The sequence below is a fragment of the Micromys minutus genome, assembly GCF_963924665.1.
Source record: "Micromys minutus genome assembly, chromosome: 10".
NCBI classification, from domain to species: Eukaryota; Metazoa; Chordata; class Mammalia; order Rodentia; family Muridae; genus Micromys; species Micromys minutus.
In genome coordinates this window covers 2,378,369-2,395,815 of record NC_137979.1, presented here as the reverse complement: position 1 = coordinate 2,395,815, position 17,447 = coordinate 2,378,369, and the positions used below count along the sequence as shown (strand labels likewise).

At 42.7% G+C, this 17,447-nt stretch overlaps 1 protein-coding gene across 1 annotated transcript; it reads left to right on the top strand.

The window, feature by feature from the left end:
* The first annotated feature begins 7,060 nt into the window (after positions 1-7,060).
* On the top strand, positions 7,061-16,791 carry LOC308426744 (T-cell-specific guanine nucleotide triphosphate-binding protein 2-like). The gene is made up of 2 exons (XM_080924654.1): positions 7,061-7,201; positions 15,396-16,791. The coding sequence occupies exon 2, from the start codon at positions 15,414-15,416 to the stop codon at positions 16,650-16,652; it is 1,239 nt and encodes a 412-aa protein (XP_080780780.1). The 5' UTR covers positions 7,061-7,201; positions 15,396-15,413; the 3' UTR covers positions 16,653-16,791.
* The last annotated feature ends 656 nt before the right edge of the window (positions 16,792-17,447 follow it).

Sequence of the window (17,447 nt, the reverse complement as noted above, 5' to 3'; positions counted from 1 at the left end):
ACCTGAGTCCAAATAACCTGGAGGGGAAAAAAAAATCTCTCTCTTATTTTTCTTAGTGAATATCTGGTTTTCCTTCTCTGTAAGATTCTTAATCGTTTGATGTGTGCATCCACAGGATGGAAGGTCATCTGATGATGAAGCCCCCTGATTTCAAATTTAATCTTTATGGTAATATCTAACCTAAGACTAAATACCTGAGTACTCTGACCTAGGCAAGATGCTATGTAAAGTCATGCTGCTGTGACAAGGGTCAAAGGGTGACAGGCTCACAGTTCAGCATACAGTCCGTCCTGGCTGCAGCGGATGCTCACATCCCATCCACTCAGGAACGAGAGCAATTGATTCTTCCTAGGACTCAGTTCCTTTCATTTCATCCACCTTGGGACTATCTGATTGAACACAGTCTGGCACACATGAAGATAGTTTTTCTACAACCTCAGTCGATAAAACAAGATAACCCTCACAGGTTTCTGTTATTATTAACATTTATCAGCATGGAGGAAAGACATTTGCTGCCATGTTGGGAAAAGAAGCTGTTGCTGACATGTTCTATTCTTGGTGAAGTCTGTATCTGAACATGGATAGTTTGGGTTATATTGACAATGTTTCTGCATAATTTTAACACATGTAATCAGATACGAAGAGTAGATTACATGCTCCTGATAAATCAAACTGTGTCATTTTTTTCCAGTTCCGTGTGATTTGAGTTTATTCTCATTTTGAATGGCTGGGGTGAGTGCAGGTAGAGGGGGGCTGGTACTATGGCCTGGGGGTCCTGTTTCTGATTACCTGAAAGCATGCACTGAGTCTGTCTCCTCTCTACAAAGACTTTCACATACTTAGTGGATTCTTGCATGAGAAATAACTGCATCTCTTTCTTAGTTTCTGTATGAGAGTCAAAATACAGTTCTAGAAACTGAAATTTTAGGGGGATAGTGCCTGGCTTCCGGATAACTGGAGCCATGACTCAATTATATGGCAATGTGTCACAGATTCACCCTGAAGATCCTCTGAGGTATGAAAAGGGGAGAAAGGGCACCACCTAGCTCTAGCACTCCTCAGTGTCATGGTGCTTCCATGTGACGGTGGGACAAGAGAATTGTGAATGAGCTGGAGGCCTCAATGTCCAGGAGAAACCAAATCTGCTTAATTCAGAGCTAAGACACCTGCAAGTCTCTGTGAAGAACACTATGATTCTCTTTAGTTACAAAGTGGATGGTGAGTGACCTCATCATCCTGGATCAAGGACAAAGTTGTGTTTTCATTTATGTGTAAACGTGCTGGGCCTATATATGTGTGCATTTCTGTGAGCTAATATATGTGTCTATGTGTGTAATATTAATTTGTTCCTATGTGACAGATAACTCAGTACACATAGCCAGTCACAGAACATGTGTAGGTGTGTTAACACAAATCCTGCACTTTCTTGGAATAGTGTCATGCTATGGTAAATTGTTAATAGTTAAAGTTATACCAAAAAAGATATCAAACACATAAGAGGCAATCAAGAGGTTCCAACGTGCTAGGCCTTCTGAAGTGGCTTACTTTGCACACTCCACAAGGGGTCACTGCATAGAAAGAAAACACACAGCTGTTCTGGGAACTCTGAAGTTTTTACTTTCCTTTTGCTCCTACTATCATTTTTTTAAGCAGGGCCTTGGGTGCTTCAAGCTGCGTGTGACCCACAGAGGGTGTGCGTGACACATACAGAAGTGGGTCAAGGTTTCTGAGCATGGAATCTCCCATTCTATACACTATTTCATCACTAGTTACTTCCATCAGCCAAGCAGTGTTCAGAAACAAGACCCAAGAAAAGTCAGAGAAATGCTGGAGCCAGCTCTAGTGTGAGTGGTGTGTCTTGAACTGTGTTATGTGGACTAGACACCAGCTAGAATCATTTGACAAAAGGAACCACAGCTGAGCAAATGTCTCCATAAGGCAAGTCTATAATGCATTTTTCTATTTTTTATTTTCTTTTTTTTCTTTTGTTGTTGTTTTTGAGACGTGTGTCTCCACATAGCTTTGTCTTAGAACTATGTACACCAGATTGACCTTGAACTCACAGAGATCCCTCCCCTCTGCCTCATAAGTTCCAGGGTTGAAAGCATACCTCACAATGCCTGTCATGCATTTTTTATTTAATGATTTAAAAGGAGAGTCCAGCTCATGACAGATAATGGCTCCCCTGAGCTAGTGGTCCTGGTGCTATAAAAGGCAGACCAAGCAACCCAGGAGAGAACAAGCCAGTGGGTAGAAACCTTTAATGGTTTCTGCTTCCGTTCTTTCCTCCATATCCCGGCCTTGAGTCCCTGCTCTGGCTTCTCTCAATGCTGTGGTAAGGTAAAATAGACCCTTTCCTCCCAGGTTGCCTTTGGTCATAGTGTGTTATCACATTGGTAGGAAACCTTTGACAGGGTGAGTAGCAACATGAGTGTAGCAGGGGTGGAGGTTAATCCCCCTGTACACACATAGAGAATTCTTTGATCATGCACTTGCCTCTCCTCTGCCCTTTTGAAGATTGTCACTTCTTCAACTAACAAACTGACAGTGACAAGCAAGAGGAAACCCAAACCTCAACTATGGATGGAGAATAACGGCAGCTATTGCAAAGAGAGGGATAATCAAAGCAGTCCCTGGCCATCCAGCAGCATCTGATCTCCACTCCCACTACCAAAGTCCAAGTCAGTACTGTTGACTTGCCCCATGGCCAGCAAGTTAAAGTCTATGTGGATTGAAGGATGTTCCAAAAACATTGGGGCATCCGGGGACCCAGCAATTTGAGCTCAGGAATACTGTAAACAAACCACATTTCGTTTTGATTATTAAAGCAAACCATGAAACCACGAAAGTAACTTTTCGTAGAAAAATGCCTTGTGGGAAGACATTTCTCTGCTCCAGCTTTCTTACACAAGTTCCCACTCAACGTTCTTGTAGGTTTAGCAAATATTTGTGATACCTACTTACATAACTACACTGTGGGGCTGTGGGGGTGACTCCATAGTAGAGAATTTACCCAGCATGTGTGAGGCCGTGGGTTCTATTCTCAGCACTTACAACAACTCCAAAACTCAAAATTAGCCAATTAATTAACTAATTAAATAAATTAAATAACATGGTGGCCTTGAAGGACAGACAACATCAGGAGGGATAACAGTCATGATACATTGCCAGGAACACAGAATGAGGCAGTCATGGGGTGGCCAGAATTGACTGAGAAATGAGAAACTTGATACAAGTTCTCTGGGTTAAGACAGAAACAGAAATGGCTGGAAACCTCTGAGTCTGAGCCCCATTCTCTTGCCCCCACTTCCATCCATTAATTTTGAGTGCTCCCTAAATATTTGGAGGTGTGAATTTCCAGAGTTTGCTGATGGAGGGGAGGCAGGGAGTATAAGGAGCGGAGGATGATGCGCTTGTTACAGTTTGATAACGGAAGCTGACAGTGGCTCTAATGTATGGCATAAGTCACATCATATACAAGTGGAATTATCTGACCTGTGTAGATGGTGCACATGCATGTACTGAGATCCTTCTAGCAGACTTCAGGCAAGTATGTGTGCACATGTAAGGAACAGGTGTGCTGGAATGTAAGTACAGAAAGAGCAAGGGTTGTGGGCTCAGATGCTGACATCCCAATTAATATAAAGGTAGCTCCGCATGTGTAAGAGAGTCAGAGTCTACAGTTCCTGAGCTTTCACCAGCCCCTCCCCACCCCTGTGCACACACCTTCTGAGCTCCTGACAGCCCAGCCACCTGCCTCTTGTCTCCCTGGTACATTGTCCAGGTCTCAGCCCTCTAAGAGCTCTAAGCAAATGTGTTCTTACGAACAAAGATTTCTGTGCTCTGGCTTGTTTTCACTCATAAAACAAAATAAAGGCTGGCATCTTGTATCTAATGAGATAACATGGAGGAAAGAAAGAACCGAAAACCGTGTCTGAGGTACCAACAGATAACGGGGTACACACAAACAAACAAAACAGCGGGAGGAATCTGAGTCATGAATGAGGACTTAATAGAGCTTTAAGGACTCCTCACTGTGAGTCTTGTGATATCTCTCACATCCCTGAGAGGTTTCGGTGATGCTAAGTACCCAGAACAGCAGTACACACGGCAGGAATGACAAACCAAACCTCAACCATGTTCAAGACAGACGCAGACCTATCAATTCGGGAAGCCCTGACGGAAGGAAGCAGAGCGCCGATTAGCTATAAAATGTTTGTCTTCTTTTTTTTCTTTTAATGAGGAGGGTGAAGACTCTAAACTCACAGCCTTCCCATTTTCCTTCCACAGGAGATGACTCATGCACACTGCTTCTGACCAATTAATCATGTGCAGATAGTCCATAGGTGGGGAACCACTGAGGAGATTCTGCACCCCACTGAGACACGTGGTTCAGGGCCAGGGTTCTGACCAGTCATTCCTCATTGCTCCTATGTTTTCTCCAAAAAGTCTGCATTCAGGGCTCACTGAGAAGTGTCGTGGTGAACATTAGGTTTTGAGCATAAATTTACTGTGTTAGGCTTATTAAAAAAAAAAAAGAAAGAAAGAAAAAAGAAAAAAAGAATGTGTTTAACTTGTATAAGCCAGGAGGAAGTTGCTCCTACCAGGAACATGCCCTGTCAGCTATCCCGAACTGGACCACTTCCTAGTGCAGTTGGGCTGCTCATTAAAAATTGCTAGTTGCTGAAAAATATTTCACTGCCCCAGCTATTTCTACAAGTAATGGGTAGCAAGATTAAGCAGGCTGACTGCTGAGATGTGCATACGGCTTGGTTGTTTGCTTGCATGCTTGGATGGCTAAGGCACCAGCTACACGTCTGTTACTGAATCAAGCCTTGCCCAAACCCAGATATGAGTTAATCTGCCCAAAATATTAACTTTGTGGGTTTTCCCTTTATAATCATTTGGCTGACAATAGCAGGGTCTTACCTAGAAAACTCTTTGTTTTAGCCAGGCTCCTTTTAATAAAAAGGCTCTAATTTACTAAAACCAAAACTTAAGTCAGACTGGTAAATCTTTAAACCCAAGACCAACAACACAATAGCTTTTCCAGGGGTAGATTCCATCACACGAGTTACCAGTCTCCCAACGGAATGCAGAGGGTCACAACAGCTTAGCTGCTTTGTGACCTTATCTAACAAGAATGTAGGAAGTGAGTGCAGCTTGATTCCTGCAAACTAGCCATTTCCAGGAACAGAAACTGAAACCTACTCTGACCACAGGTGCTTGGTTTAGAGAAATAGGGCTCATACCCAGGCAGAAAAAATGCAGAGCAAGGACTGGGTGTAGATAAAGGTAAGGCAAGGCCTGATTCTGTAACTGAGGTCCAGCAGGTGCCTTAGCCATCCATGCAAGCCAGAGTGCCTACCACAAACTGTGCTCAAAGGGTCACCCCTCAGATTTAGTAAGGCCTTCTGTTAAACTTCAAACAACTTGACTCATATGAGACCATATCTAAAAGAGAATATATGGAGTGGGGCATTTGTTGGATTTGAGGGGATCTGTAAACCCCACTCTCAGTTACCTGGCAACAGCCGGGCATACCCCACCTCACAGTTATCGAGCGATAACCAGGTATGCTCTACCCCAGTTACCTGGCACTATAAAAGGAGCTGCTTGTCCCCTCCTCTCTCTCTTGCTCTCTTGGTCTCTTGCTCTCCCCCACCTTGCCCCTTCTCTCCCCACTGCCTTTCACCCTCTCTCTCCATGTGCTCATGGTTGGCCTCTACTTCTCTACTCTACTCTCTCTCTCTGCCTCTACCACCCTCTTAACTCCACTCCCCCGTGACCTGAATAAACTCTATTCTGTACTATAGCATCATGTGGCTGGTCCCTCAGGGGGAAGGGATTTCCAACATGGGCTTCCCAGAACCCCCAGGCCTTTCTGTACCTCCATGGGCCATTTTCCCCCCACACTCTTCATCTTTTTCCTAACATTGGTGCTGAAACACGGGACATCATTTTTTTTTCTTTGTTATATACACATCATTGATGCCCGGTGCAAGATTAGAAATTCTCATGAGCAGATATCTCTCTTTTCTTTCAGCATTCCTTCTAGGCCCTGCCCCACAGTTACCTGGCAATAGCCATGCATCTTAGTCAGGGTTTCTATTCCTGCACAAAACATCATAACCAAGAAGCAAGTTGAGGAGAAAAGGGTTTATTCAGCTTACACTTCCATTTGCTGTTCATAACCAAAGAAAGTCAGGACTGGAACTCAAGCAGATCAGGAAGCAGGAGCTGGTGCAGAAGCCATGGAGGGATGTTACTTACTGACTTGTTTCCCCTGGCTTGCTTTCATATAGAACCCAGGTCTGCCAGCCCAGGTCTACCTACCACAACGGGCTGGGCCCTTCCCCTTTGACCACTAGTTGAGAAAATGCCTTACAGCTGGATCTCATGGAGGCATTTTCTCAATTGAGGTTCCTTTCTTTGTGATAACTCCAGCTTGTGTCAAGTGGACACACAACCAGCCAGTGCACCATCTACGCCTAACTCACTATAAAAGGGGTTGTTTGCCCCACCCCACCTCACTCTCTTATACTCTTACTCTCTTCCCTGTCTGTCCCTTCTCTCCCAATTCCCCTCCCTACTCTCTCTCCCAGGTGTTCATGGCCCACCTCCTCTCCTCCCTTCCTCCCTTCCTCCCCCCTTCCTTTCCCCTCCCTCCCCCCTTTCTCCCCTCCCTTCCCATCCCCCCTTATATGTCCGAAATAAACTCTATTTTATTCCTGTGGCTGGTACCTCAGGGGAAGGAATGCTTCAGCAAGGGCCTGCAGAGGCGCCACCCCCCACACACACTATACTGAACCTCTACCAAATATGTTCCTGGTTATTTCTTTTTATAAAACCTAACAGAGTTGCCATTTGATTTCCAGGAATAGAAACTGAAACCTCCTCTGACCTCAGCCTCCCCCTTAGTTTGTTGAAGATAAATAGGGCTCAGATCTGGGCAGAAAAGTGTAGAGATCAAGGGCTGGGTGTAGACCAGTAAGAATAAAGAAACTCGGGGAGATCAAACTGTCCCACAGCCTCCTGCATTCTCTGTGCAGCTCTTCCTGGGAAATCAGAACTCCACACCTCACATCTTCTCTTGATAAGCATCCTGAACCTGAATTCTAGTTTTAGATAAGGAACTTTTCTGAGAGAAAAACCATCACAGAAATATTATTACCACCAGATCAAGGTCACCACCAATAAGGTAAGTGAAGGGCGTCTAGGTTCAGCTTGTTTGATAACCCGAGGTGTGTTAACATAAGCGAGGAGCCCTGACACCAGGACAGGAGAGCTTGGGGCTTTGTACTGAGGGAGCATCCTAGGCACAGAAGTATTCTTCAGTAGCCATCTTAGGGACCACAGAGCATCCCAGAACAGAGAAAGCCTTCTTTCCACCTGTGTGTGAGAGCCTTGCTTATCTGCTGGGGCAGGCAGGCTTGGAGAAAGATGCCAGGTTGGGATACTCAGATACCCTTGGAGTCCATGTTGTAGGCTCTTCATCTGTCACATGGAGATAAAGTCCCAGATCAGAAACAACCACAGGCAAGCTCTGGCAGATCACGTTGGGACTTCTGAATTTAAAAGATTCTTCTGCTCTCAGTCACTTGTGATTTTGAAGTTCTTCCTGTTTCTCTATTGCAAAACAATTTGCTCTGTATATTCAGGATTTTCACTATAGTAGGATATCAGAAGTTTCTTTTTCTGCCCTGTGTATCTGGGATTCTACACTCCTATTGTGTCTATGAGTGTGCCTTTTCTCTCCCTAAATTTGGGGACATTTTTGCTAGGAAAATTATTCTATATTATCTTCAACTCCTGATAACCTCTCCTCCATATGAACCACTCTGCTAGTGAGCTGCTCCATTGAACATTTGATTTCATGAATTTTTAAACTCTAGCCTCAACCACCATTTTTAATGGAATTTTTAATCTCTAAACCACCAACCAAAGAGCATACTTGGACTGATCCAAGCTCCATTCTGCACCCACCCCAGCACATATATAGCAGAGGACTGTATTGTCTGGTCTCAGTGGAGAGGATGCACCTAATCCTTTAGAAATAAGATGCCCCAGAGAAGGGGAGATACCTTGGAGTGGACAACTTCTCAGAGGCAAAGGGGAGAGGGGTGAGGTGAAAAACTCTGGAAGGGAAGACTGGGAGTGGGACCAACATCTGGAATGTAAATAAATAAAACAATTATTTTTTAAAGGCTCTAATGTGTGGGGTGGTCAGCAAAGATCAGGTAAACTTGGGTGTCTAAGACCCAAAGTATGATTGCTGACTGCCCTGGGTAAGTGGGTGGGTGGACATCTGGGAACTCTGACAGGCCAGGCAATGGGTAGGTATCAGACATTGCAGGTTGAGATATCTGAAGTCTCTGAGGCATTAGGGGGTGGGTGGATGGGTGGTAGACAGGAAGGTGGACCTGCTTCCCATTCTGTTTCAATTTCATGGCCTCCAATTCTTTATTACTGTGACATGCCTATAAACAAATAAATACATAAATTCAGCCTGTTGGGTACATTTAGTGTGTATTGAGATATACAGATAGACAAGATAAGATAGACAGATAGGCAGATGGACAGGGGAGCAGATGGACAGACAGACAGACAGATAGACAGACCAATATTAGGGCTGAACATAGGGACTAAATAACTTGGGGAATAATTTAGGAAGTTCATCTCTGGGTAAGACGAACTCTGCCTCTCTGCTTAGGACTCCTGTCTCAGTGTGACAAACCCATGTAATTTCCCACATCCACTTTGGCACATCCACTGGTGGTATCATTGTTCAGGTCTGTCTAATGGCCACATTGTTGAGATTTCACGGGTGTATCATTCCTGTCATATCTAGAAAATTCAGTCTTGCAGCAGACTTTCCGGTCTTTTGACTTTTGCCTCTCTTAGGTGTAAGGCATGCGTTGTAATGTATCAACGAAGGCTGAGCTCCACACAGTCAGTTGCACTCTGCAATGTGACTAGCTGTGGCTTTCTGGTGTGATCCCTGACTGCTGTGAAAAGAAGCATCTTTGACAGCTGCTGAGTGACAGCCCCACATATCTGTGCATATAAAGATTAGCACTGAGAAGCAGCTAATTATATTTGGATAGAAAACTGGCCTTAGTGGGTTTTCTTCTGAGACCTATGACCTCACTAGCCACATGCGTTTGGTTGGGTTTTCAGTTACCGGGCATGGTTTTCTGCCTGTGTAGACAGCCTGAAGACAAACTAGAGAGTGGTGTGTTGTCACCAACACATAAATGGCAAAGTTGTACTTTTCCAGTTCTCGCCGTGTGACGATCCTCATTGTGCTTCATAGGTCTCACTGCTAGGTAGGTTATTACGTTCCTCCCTCAGCAACGTTACAGCACCTTTTGATATTATGAAAGCCAGTCCTCAGGAAAAGACCTCCGGGTTAGATTCAGCTTGATTTCTCCAAGTTCTGTATCTGAAGTGTGTGGTGTCTTCAGAAAAGGGATTGTCTGAGACCAGCTCGGTCAAACAACAGGTTCCCCAGGGCAGGAGCAGCGATTGAAAGGAAAAGGAGACAGTGATTTGTAACATGATTTAGGCCAGTCTTGAGGCTGAAGAGCAGCCTTCTTTATTTGGTCCCCTTTTAAACCATTAATTACATGCAGAAAGATAACATCAGTTCTGAGTCAAAAGTTAATAATCAAAAATCCTGTAAACATTTTTTGGAGGCCAGGCATGAAGATCAGGGACAAGAGGGGGTCCAAAGAAGCAAAGAGACTGTTGTGCCTACACCCTCTGAACCAGCCCTGAGCTATAAGTGTAAATGTCCTGCCCTGAGCTACAACTCTAAGTGTTCTGCCCTGAGCTTCAAATGCAAATGCTCTTAATCCAGGCTAGTTTTCTGAGTATGAGACTAGAGTCAGATTCCTGCCTTGACCAGCTTCTGATTGTCCTGGTGAAGTAAATATTCCCTGCTGCCAACTGTCCAGTGGCGCCAAAAATGCTCTCCACATCTCTTCCTATTAATTATGTAATAAACAAGATTGCATCTGTCTTAGGTTGTCCTGACAGAAACATTTCCATTACCTGTCTTGGAATATGCATTATCTATGTTACATATTAATATTAATATGGAATATAATATCAATGCACTTCTGGTTTAGGTCAGTAAAGCACTGTACAGAATGTTACCCATCATGGACTAACAGTCATTAGCCTGTTAATAACTCTGGATGGGGGTCCATTTTCAGCTTCAAGCCATGTATTTTGGCACCCTGCAAGTTAATGTTGTTAAAGACAAGCCTTATCACAATGGGCAGGAACAAAAGTATTCCCAGGACTAGAAGGGCTAGCACAATCAGGCCATATATGTCATTCTTGAAGCTAGACCAAGAAGAAAATACCGACTTCAGGCTACGAATAAATTTATCAGCAATATCTGCAGCAACAAAGCTCAGTGGGGCAGCATTCTATAAATTAATAATCTCAGTGTGCAAGCCTAAAACATCTAGAGAGGTGTTAGAACTATGTCAAATACCTTGTAAGTGTCTCTGAATCTTTTCCCAATAATAGTAACTATCATTGTAAAGTTTAGAAGTAACACAAATCCATTAATACTTAGCATGACTCTGGAAATGACTTCTTACTCTTAAACTTAAAACCTCCTCTTTAATAATTTGAATAATATTATAAATAACATCAATCTGTTGTTCTAAATGCCTATCTAAATCTTCCAGAATATTCAAAACATTAGTAACAATTTTGGTAAATTATCAACAAAAACATATAGCTGTCGTAACTTCTTGTGTCAAGGCAACAGCAGAAGCAGTGGTGCTAGTGATTAGTATAATTAAAGCAGCTATACCAGCAATAATCAAGCCCACTGCCCTCTTGCTTCTGTATAAAGCCTGACTAACTTCCAGTATCTGCAAACCTTTTTTCAGAATACCAGGGTCCTATAATACTCACTGGCAATAAAACAAAAGCGGGTTGATGAACCACCATAACAAACATGTCAGATTTCAACATTAACACAATTGAGACGTGTACAATCCATACAACTTACATTAAATATCATAGAAGAAACAATTAATAAAAGATTAGGTGCTTTAACACATGTGCTAAGATTTGTTCAAAGTCTAGGCCCTTTACAATCATGAAGATACAAAGGAATAGTATAAAAACAATCTTTTAAATCTGTGATAAACCAGACTGTAATGTAAAGTTCCACAGTCTCATCAACCCTTTGCAAAGCTGCAGCAATCTCCCCTTGTTTGATTTCTACTTAATTACAAATATAAGGAAATTCTAGGGGGAATTAGAAGGCTCAATGTGTCCAGTTTGCAATTGCTCCTGCACTAGCTACTGAGAGGCCAAAACTCTTTTCTGAAGCAGGAGACCATTAACTAACCCATACAGAGACATCACCTTTCTAAGTGACATCACCTTTCTAAGTGACATCACCTTTCTAAGTGATCTTATCTGTGTGGTGTGCAGGCTTGTCAATGGTCGCTATTAAAAATATCTTAGACCTGATTTTCTTTTTTAGGAGTAACTGCAACGGGCTCTAATCTGCTCTGACTTTGCTTTCCCAACCCTTGGTTAGGCAAATAATCACAATCAAACATTTGTAGTGTAACTTTATTATTCAGACTATATAGAAGGACTCCCATGTCCTTCATTATATCCCTTCCCCACAAATTAACAGGCAAATTAGGAACAATATAAGACTGAAAATATCCCTGGTGACCTTCCTCGTCTTCCCAATGTAAGAGATCACTGCTTTGCTCAGGAATCTTGACTTTGTAGCTGGGTAATGCTAACCATTTTAAGCCTAGATACAGTCTAATGAATAAAGGTTATTACTGATACATCTGCTCTTGTATCCAGTAGTCCCAAAAATCTTTTTCCATTTATTTTTAAGACTAATTTGGGTCTTTCAGCTTTTATAGCTTGTACCCAATAAGTATCTGAAGAACCAAATCCTTTTGCTCCTTGAACACGAGTTTTAACCTGATTCTTTGTCGTAACAAACAGCACAAGCATTAATTGGGCAATTTGCTGCCTGGGTTGGGTGACAGAAATATGGGTAGAAGAAAAGGTCACGATTTTAACTTCCCCAGTATAATCTGCATCTATAACTCTTGGGCAATCATCAACCCTGCCACAGTGGCTCTGCTTCTTTCTAGCAACAATCCTACAGCTCCTGACAACGACGGACCGTATGTTCCAGTAGAAAGAGCCTGCATCCCCATTTCAGGAGTTATTACTGTGTAGGCAGAGGGACCAAGGTTCAATCCTACACTGCCTGGGGTGACTCTGAAGAGGTCCTGAAAGGATTGTTTTGCTGGAGAATGAACTGCATTGGCCCATAATAGTGTTTCATAGCCTGGGGCTGGCCCCCTCTCCAATTTCCCTCGGGGAGAGGATTCCCTAAGCTATCTCTCTTAGATCTGCATTCACTAGCCCAATGTATCCCTCTCTTGCATCTAGGACAAAGTTCTGGCTTCTTCTCATTACTATCTTCCTTAGTTCTATTTGGACAACTCCTCACTTGATGCCCTATCTGTCCGCATCCAAAACAACTTCCAGGAGGCCCATTGACCCTTCTCTTTCCTTTCCCAGTCTGCTGAGACAAAACTTATACAGTTTTTCCCTGCAACTCAGCAGCCATGACCAGACCCTACCCATAAGAAGACCAATATCGGAACATAATTTAATATAGTCTGTAAAAGTTCCAGTCTTTCTATAAGGTCTATGACAGCCTGACAAGCCATGTTCGAATTCTCAAAAGCCAATTGTCTCACCAAGAGCATTCCAACATTAGCAGCTCCAAACACTCTCCCAGACATTTTAATCAGCCTATCAACAAACTCTTGAAGAGGTTTGGAAAGCAAAACTCAACCTCCAAACAATCTAGTCTCTCCAAAATCAACACAAGTGCATCAGCTTCATGCTACAAAGTTTGGCTGCCAGTTCACGCACATGAACACACAACAGTGCAGCCTTCAATACCTCAGGGAAACACTGTCTTAAATTTATCTTATTATATAAAATATAACCCAATTTAGAGGTATTTCAGAAACCTGTTTCCCTGGGTTGGTCTATGCCACATGTTGTCTAGATTGACTTCAACCAAGTTACTAGTTTTAAACAAGCTTTCTGTTACCAATATTACAAATTTTTAATCATACCCAATTACTTATAAACCAATAATTTACAACCAAGACATGCAGAGCATATTTATACCTTTTAAAACCAGTCAAATGCAAGTATGAAATGACAACACATCTTATATATTTAAACTAGATAAAATTCTCACTTTTTTTAGCTGTAATTTTAAGAAACGAGCACCTTGTCACCTGCTGAGCTCAATAAACACAGTCAGACATTTTTCTGGGAGAAACAGTGGAACAGCTCTAAGCTGAGAAACTACTGGCAGCTTCAGGAGTGGCCTAAATCAGCTCCTAGCAGACCTCCAGCTGAGCTAGGCTACAAACTTCAGGTGCAGGGCCCCAAAGGCCTGCTTTCTATTTTTATTTTTTAATTTTACCCTTTTAGACACATGTTAAAACTAAATCAAGGGGCAAACAATCAACACATAATGTTTTAACCATTTTTTCTTTTGAACATGAAACACAAAGCAACACTCAATGAAGACACACAAATTGACACACATGGATGGACATCTTGGTGTGCCAAGAGACACTACACAACAGAGAGAGAGAGAGAGAGAGAGAGAGAGAGAGAGAGAGAGAGAAAGGAGAAGAGAAGAGAACTAGATGTGTCAAAGGGACCCAGATATCCTTCCTAAGGGACCCAGAACCAGAACTAGACATTTCCCCAGTGGGAACCAGAGAGTCAGGGCGTCTCCTGACTTCCCCCTTATCCCCAAGAGACGTCTGGAACAGTTTACATTCATTTTTCTTCTCTTTCACCAAATCATTTCAGACAAGGGGGAGGACTGTTTTTCTGAAACTCATTCTTTCTCTCTTGTCCAATTAGACTACCTCTAATCTGTGTACAAAGACTTAAACCACCTATGAGAATTATCTTTGCTCCTCTAAATTTTTAGCATACCTATAAACACATACACAAAAGATATTTTACCATTACCTTGTACCTTTTTTACAAAAGGTTTATTCACTGCTGGCCCAAACTTTCTTCTGTGCTCACTTCTTTCCCACAGTGTCCTTCACTGAATCCTGCATACTGGGCCCCACGTTAGGCGCCTCTGTCCGAGACCAGCTCTCCACAGGGATCTTCAATTTCTGAGGCTCGAGTAAGGGCAGCAGAAATTGCCTATAGTTGGGGAGTATTGTGGACACCACTGACAAACAACTCAAAAGAAGTTTCTCAGGCCTGACGAGGAAGTTTCCATTACTCTGTGGCTCATAGGGAAGGCATTCTCAACCACAGGAAGTAGTATGACTTCATTTAAAGTATATACATATGTAGGCATGTGTTTCTATATATACTATAAATTACTTAGGGAAATATAAAATAGTGATTTCTGATGTACTCTTTTTCCATAGTTCTGTTTTAACTCTTTCTCCAAGTTAATCCTTGTGTTTTCTGGAGAATCTGAGTTACTGTAATTTCAACAAATGTTATTACCTTAAAAATCTGGACTACATAACACAGGATGCTTGTCAGAGTTCTCCCAGAATTTCCCTTTAGTGCTGGCTGTGTATACTAGATGCACAGTCTTTTGGAAACTCTGCTCTTTAGTTTGTCTAGATTTCCAACCTCATCAACCCAGAGAACACAGTTCCAGGGAACATACAACTTGAGCTTCTGAACAGCAGGAGGCAGGGCTCACTTGCTCTCTTAGGAGTCTGCCTACCACAGGGGCCATGTCCCACTTCTACTAAGACAAAAGGGGGACCTTACAGTTAGTTGGACATCCTTTTTAAAATCAGTCTTCCACCCCTTGTCCTGTGTTAATCCTTCATTATATGATACTCATGCAATGATACCAGAGTTCCGGAGGACCTATGTACACCTTAGTAAAGGGTTCACATAAGGTTGAGAACCCAGCCAAGAGAAGCATTGCTTTTCTTACATTGAATGTACTGCTCTGTCCTTTTAGGGTTGATGCCATGCATGGGTATCATTTTAGTGAAAATAAAGGAATTTAAAGAAGACTTTAAACTGATAATAAAGACTGCAGTGGAGTAAGTAAAAGGCTACACAGAGTAAGTGGAGTCTGAATTAGACCAAGAAGTATGAGGAAAGTGAAACCTAAACAAAAGAACTCATTATATCCAGGTCAGCACTAGAAGAGGCAACTGAGAGAAGAGAGGATAGGCAATACTGGCTCTCAAGTGGGATGGGGGAGGATGCTGTTTTACTGTAAGACCAAACATCATGGTTTTATTCTGCTTTAATTAATGATTACCATGTCTCTCCTCTCTTCTCCTCAGCTTCTGCCACACAGAGCCATGGCTTGGGCCTCCAGCTTTGATGCATTCTTTAAGAATTTTAAGAGGGAAAGCAAAATCATACCCAAGGAAACAATCACCTTGATTGAGGCTCACATAAAGGAAAATAAGCTTCAGGAAGCTGTCTCTGTAATCAACAAGGCACTGAGGGACATCAACAATGCTCCTCTGAACATAGCTGTGACAGGGGAAACAGGCTCAGGGAAGTCCACTTTCATTAATGCCCTGAGGGGAGTGGGGCAGGAAGAAGAAGGTGCAGCCCCCACTGGGGTGGTAGAGTCAACCCTGAAGAGAACTCCATACTCACACCCAAAGCTTCAGAACGTGACAGTGTGGGACCTGCCTGGCATTGGGTCCACTAACTTCCCACCACAAAGCTACCTAACAGAAATGAAGTTTGGTGAGTATGACTTCTTCATTATTACCTCGTCTACACGCTTCAAAGAAAATGATGCACAACTGGCCAAAGCCATTGCAGAGATGAAGATGAAGTTCTACTTTGTCAGAACCAAGATAGACAATGACTTAAGTAATGAACAGAAGAGTAAACCTAAGACTTTCAATAAGGAGAAGCTCCTCATGAAAATTCGAGATGACTGTTCAGAGCATCTTCAGAAGGCTCTCTCCAGTGAGCCTCCAGTCTTCCTAGTCTCTAACTTTGATGTCTCAGACTTTGACTTTCCAAAACTGGAAAAAAAACTCCTATGGGATCTCCCAGCCCACAAGCGCTATATCTTCTCACTGTCTTTGCAAAGTTTTACGGAGGCCACCATTAACCTCAAGAAAGAATCACTGAAGCAAAAAGTCTCCCTAGAGGCCATAAAGGCTGGATTACTTGCCACCATCCCACTTGGTGGACTGATCAGAGATGTCATAGAGAATCTGGATGAAACATTCAATCTCTACAGGTCTTACTTTGGGCTGGATGATGCCTCACTGGAAAACATTGCCAAGAATTTGAATATGTCTGTGAATGACTTCAAGGTACACCTTCGGTTTCCCCATTTGTTTGCAGAAGACAATAAGGTCTTAAAAGAAAAGCTACATAAATATATCAGACATATTTCTTCAGTTACTGGTGGACCAGTTGCTGGGGTCATTTACTACCAAAGGGCTTACTTTTTGCAGAATCTTTTTCTTGATACTGCAGCCAATGATGCCATCGCTCTTCTAAATCATAAAGAACCTTTTAAGAAGGCAGAACGATACATTTCTAAGCCCCCCGACTACTGGGAATAATAGGAAAATGAGGCACAAGTTCCAATTAGTGTTTACTCTTAGCCTCACTTTGAGCACGGATTCATAGCCAACACCTGAAGGGGGTAAAGTCTCTGTGGGGGGTCACTAGCTTTTTCCTTTTCCTGAGCCAGAGGATCATTGTGGCAAGTACTCAGTTGTGCTATAGTAGTAGGACAGTCTTCAACATTATGCAAATTTGTGAGCAAAGTTCATTTCCATTAAAATCCTATGTTAAAAGAACACATGATGGTATGGATTTGATTTGAATTTTTTCTCCTCAGATGAATCCTGGATCTTTCACTCCTGTGAAAATCTCCATGTGCTTTGGCATTCTCACAGGCAGCTCTGTTTGTCACGCTGCTAAGAGGGGATTCTGAAACAGGGGCATCTGCTACCATAGACAGTGTAGACAAACATGGCGTAACCCAGCAGGGATACCCAGAGCTTGGTGTCCCAGGAGATTCTAGATGTTGTCGTTAACAATTAATACAAATAACCCCAAACCCAGGTTCTTTGGTGACCACAGTAGTATTGGTGCTTTGTCATTAAGGCATCTAAGTACCCCCACTTTGCCTATTCATAGGTGTGTAGATGTATAGAAGATTGTTTTAAGCTAGTCACTCTGATGTGCCACACAAAACTTCATTCTTTGCATCTACCTATTTCTTCCCTGTACTCTGTGGCGCTCTCTCCAGCCTCTGCTAGACAACCTTCTCCACTCAGTCCAACCATCAACTCACATGAGAGAACAAGGGTTGATGTCATATTCTCCTTCTGATTTTCCACTGAACTGTC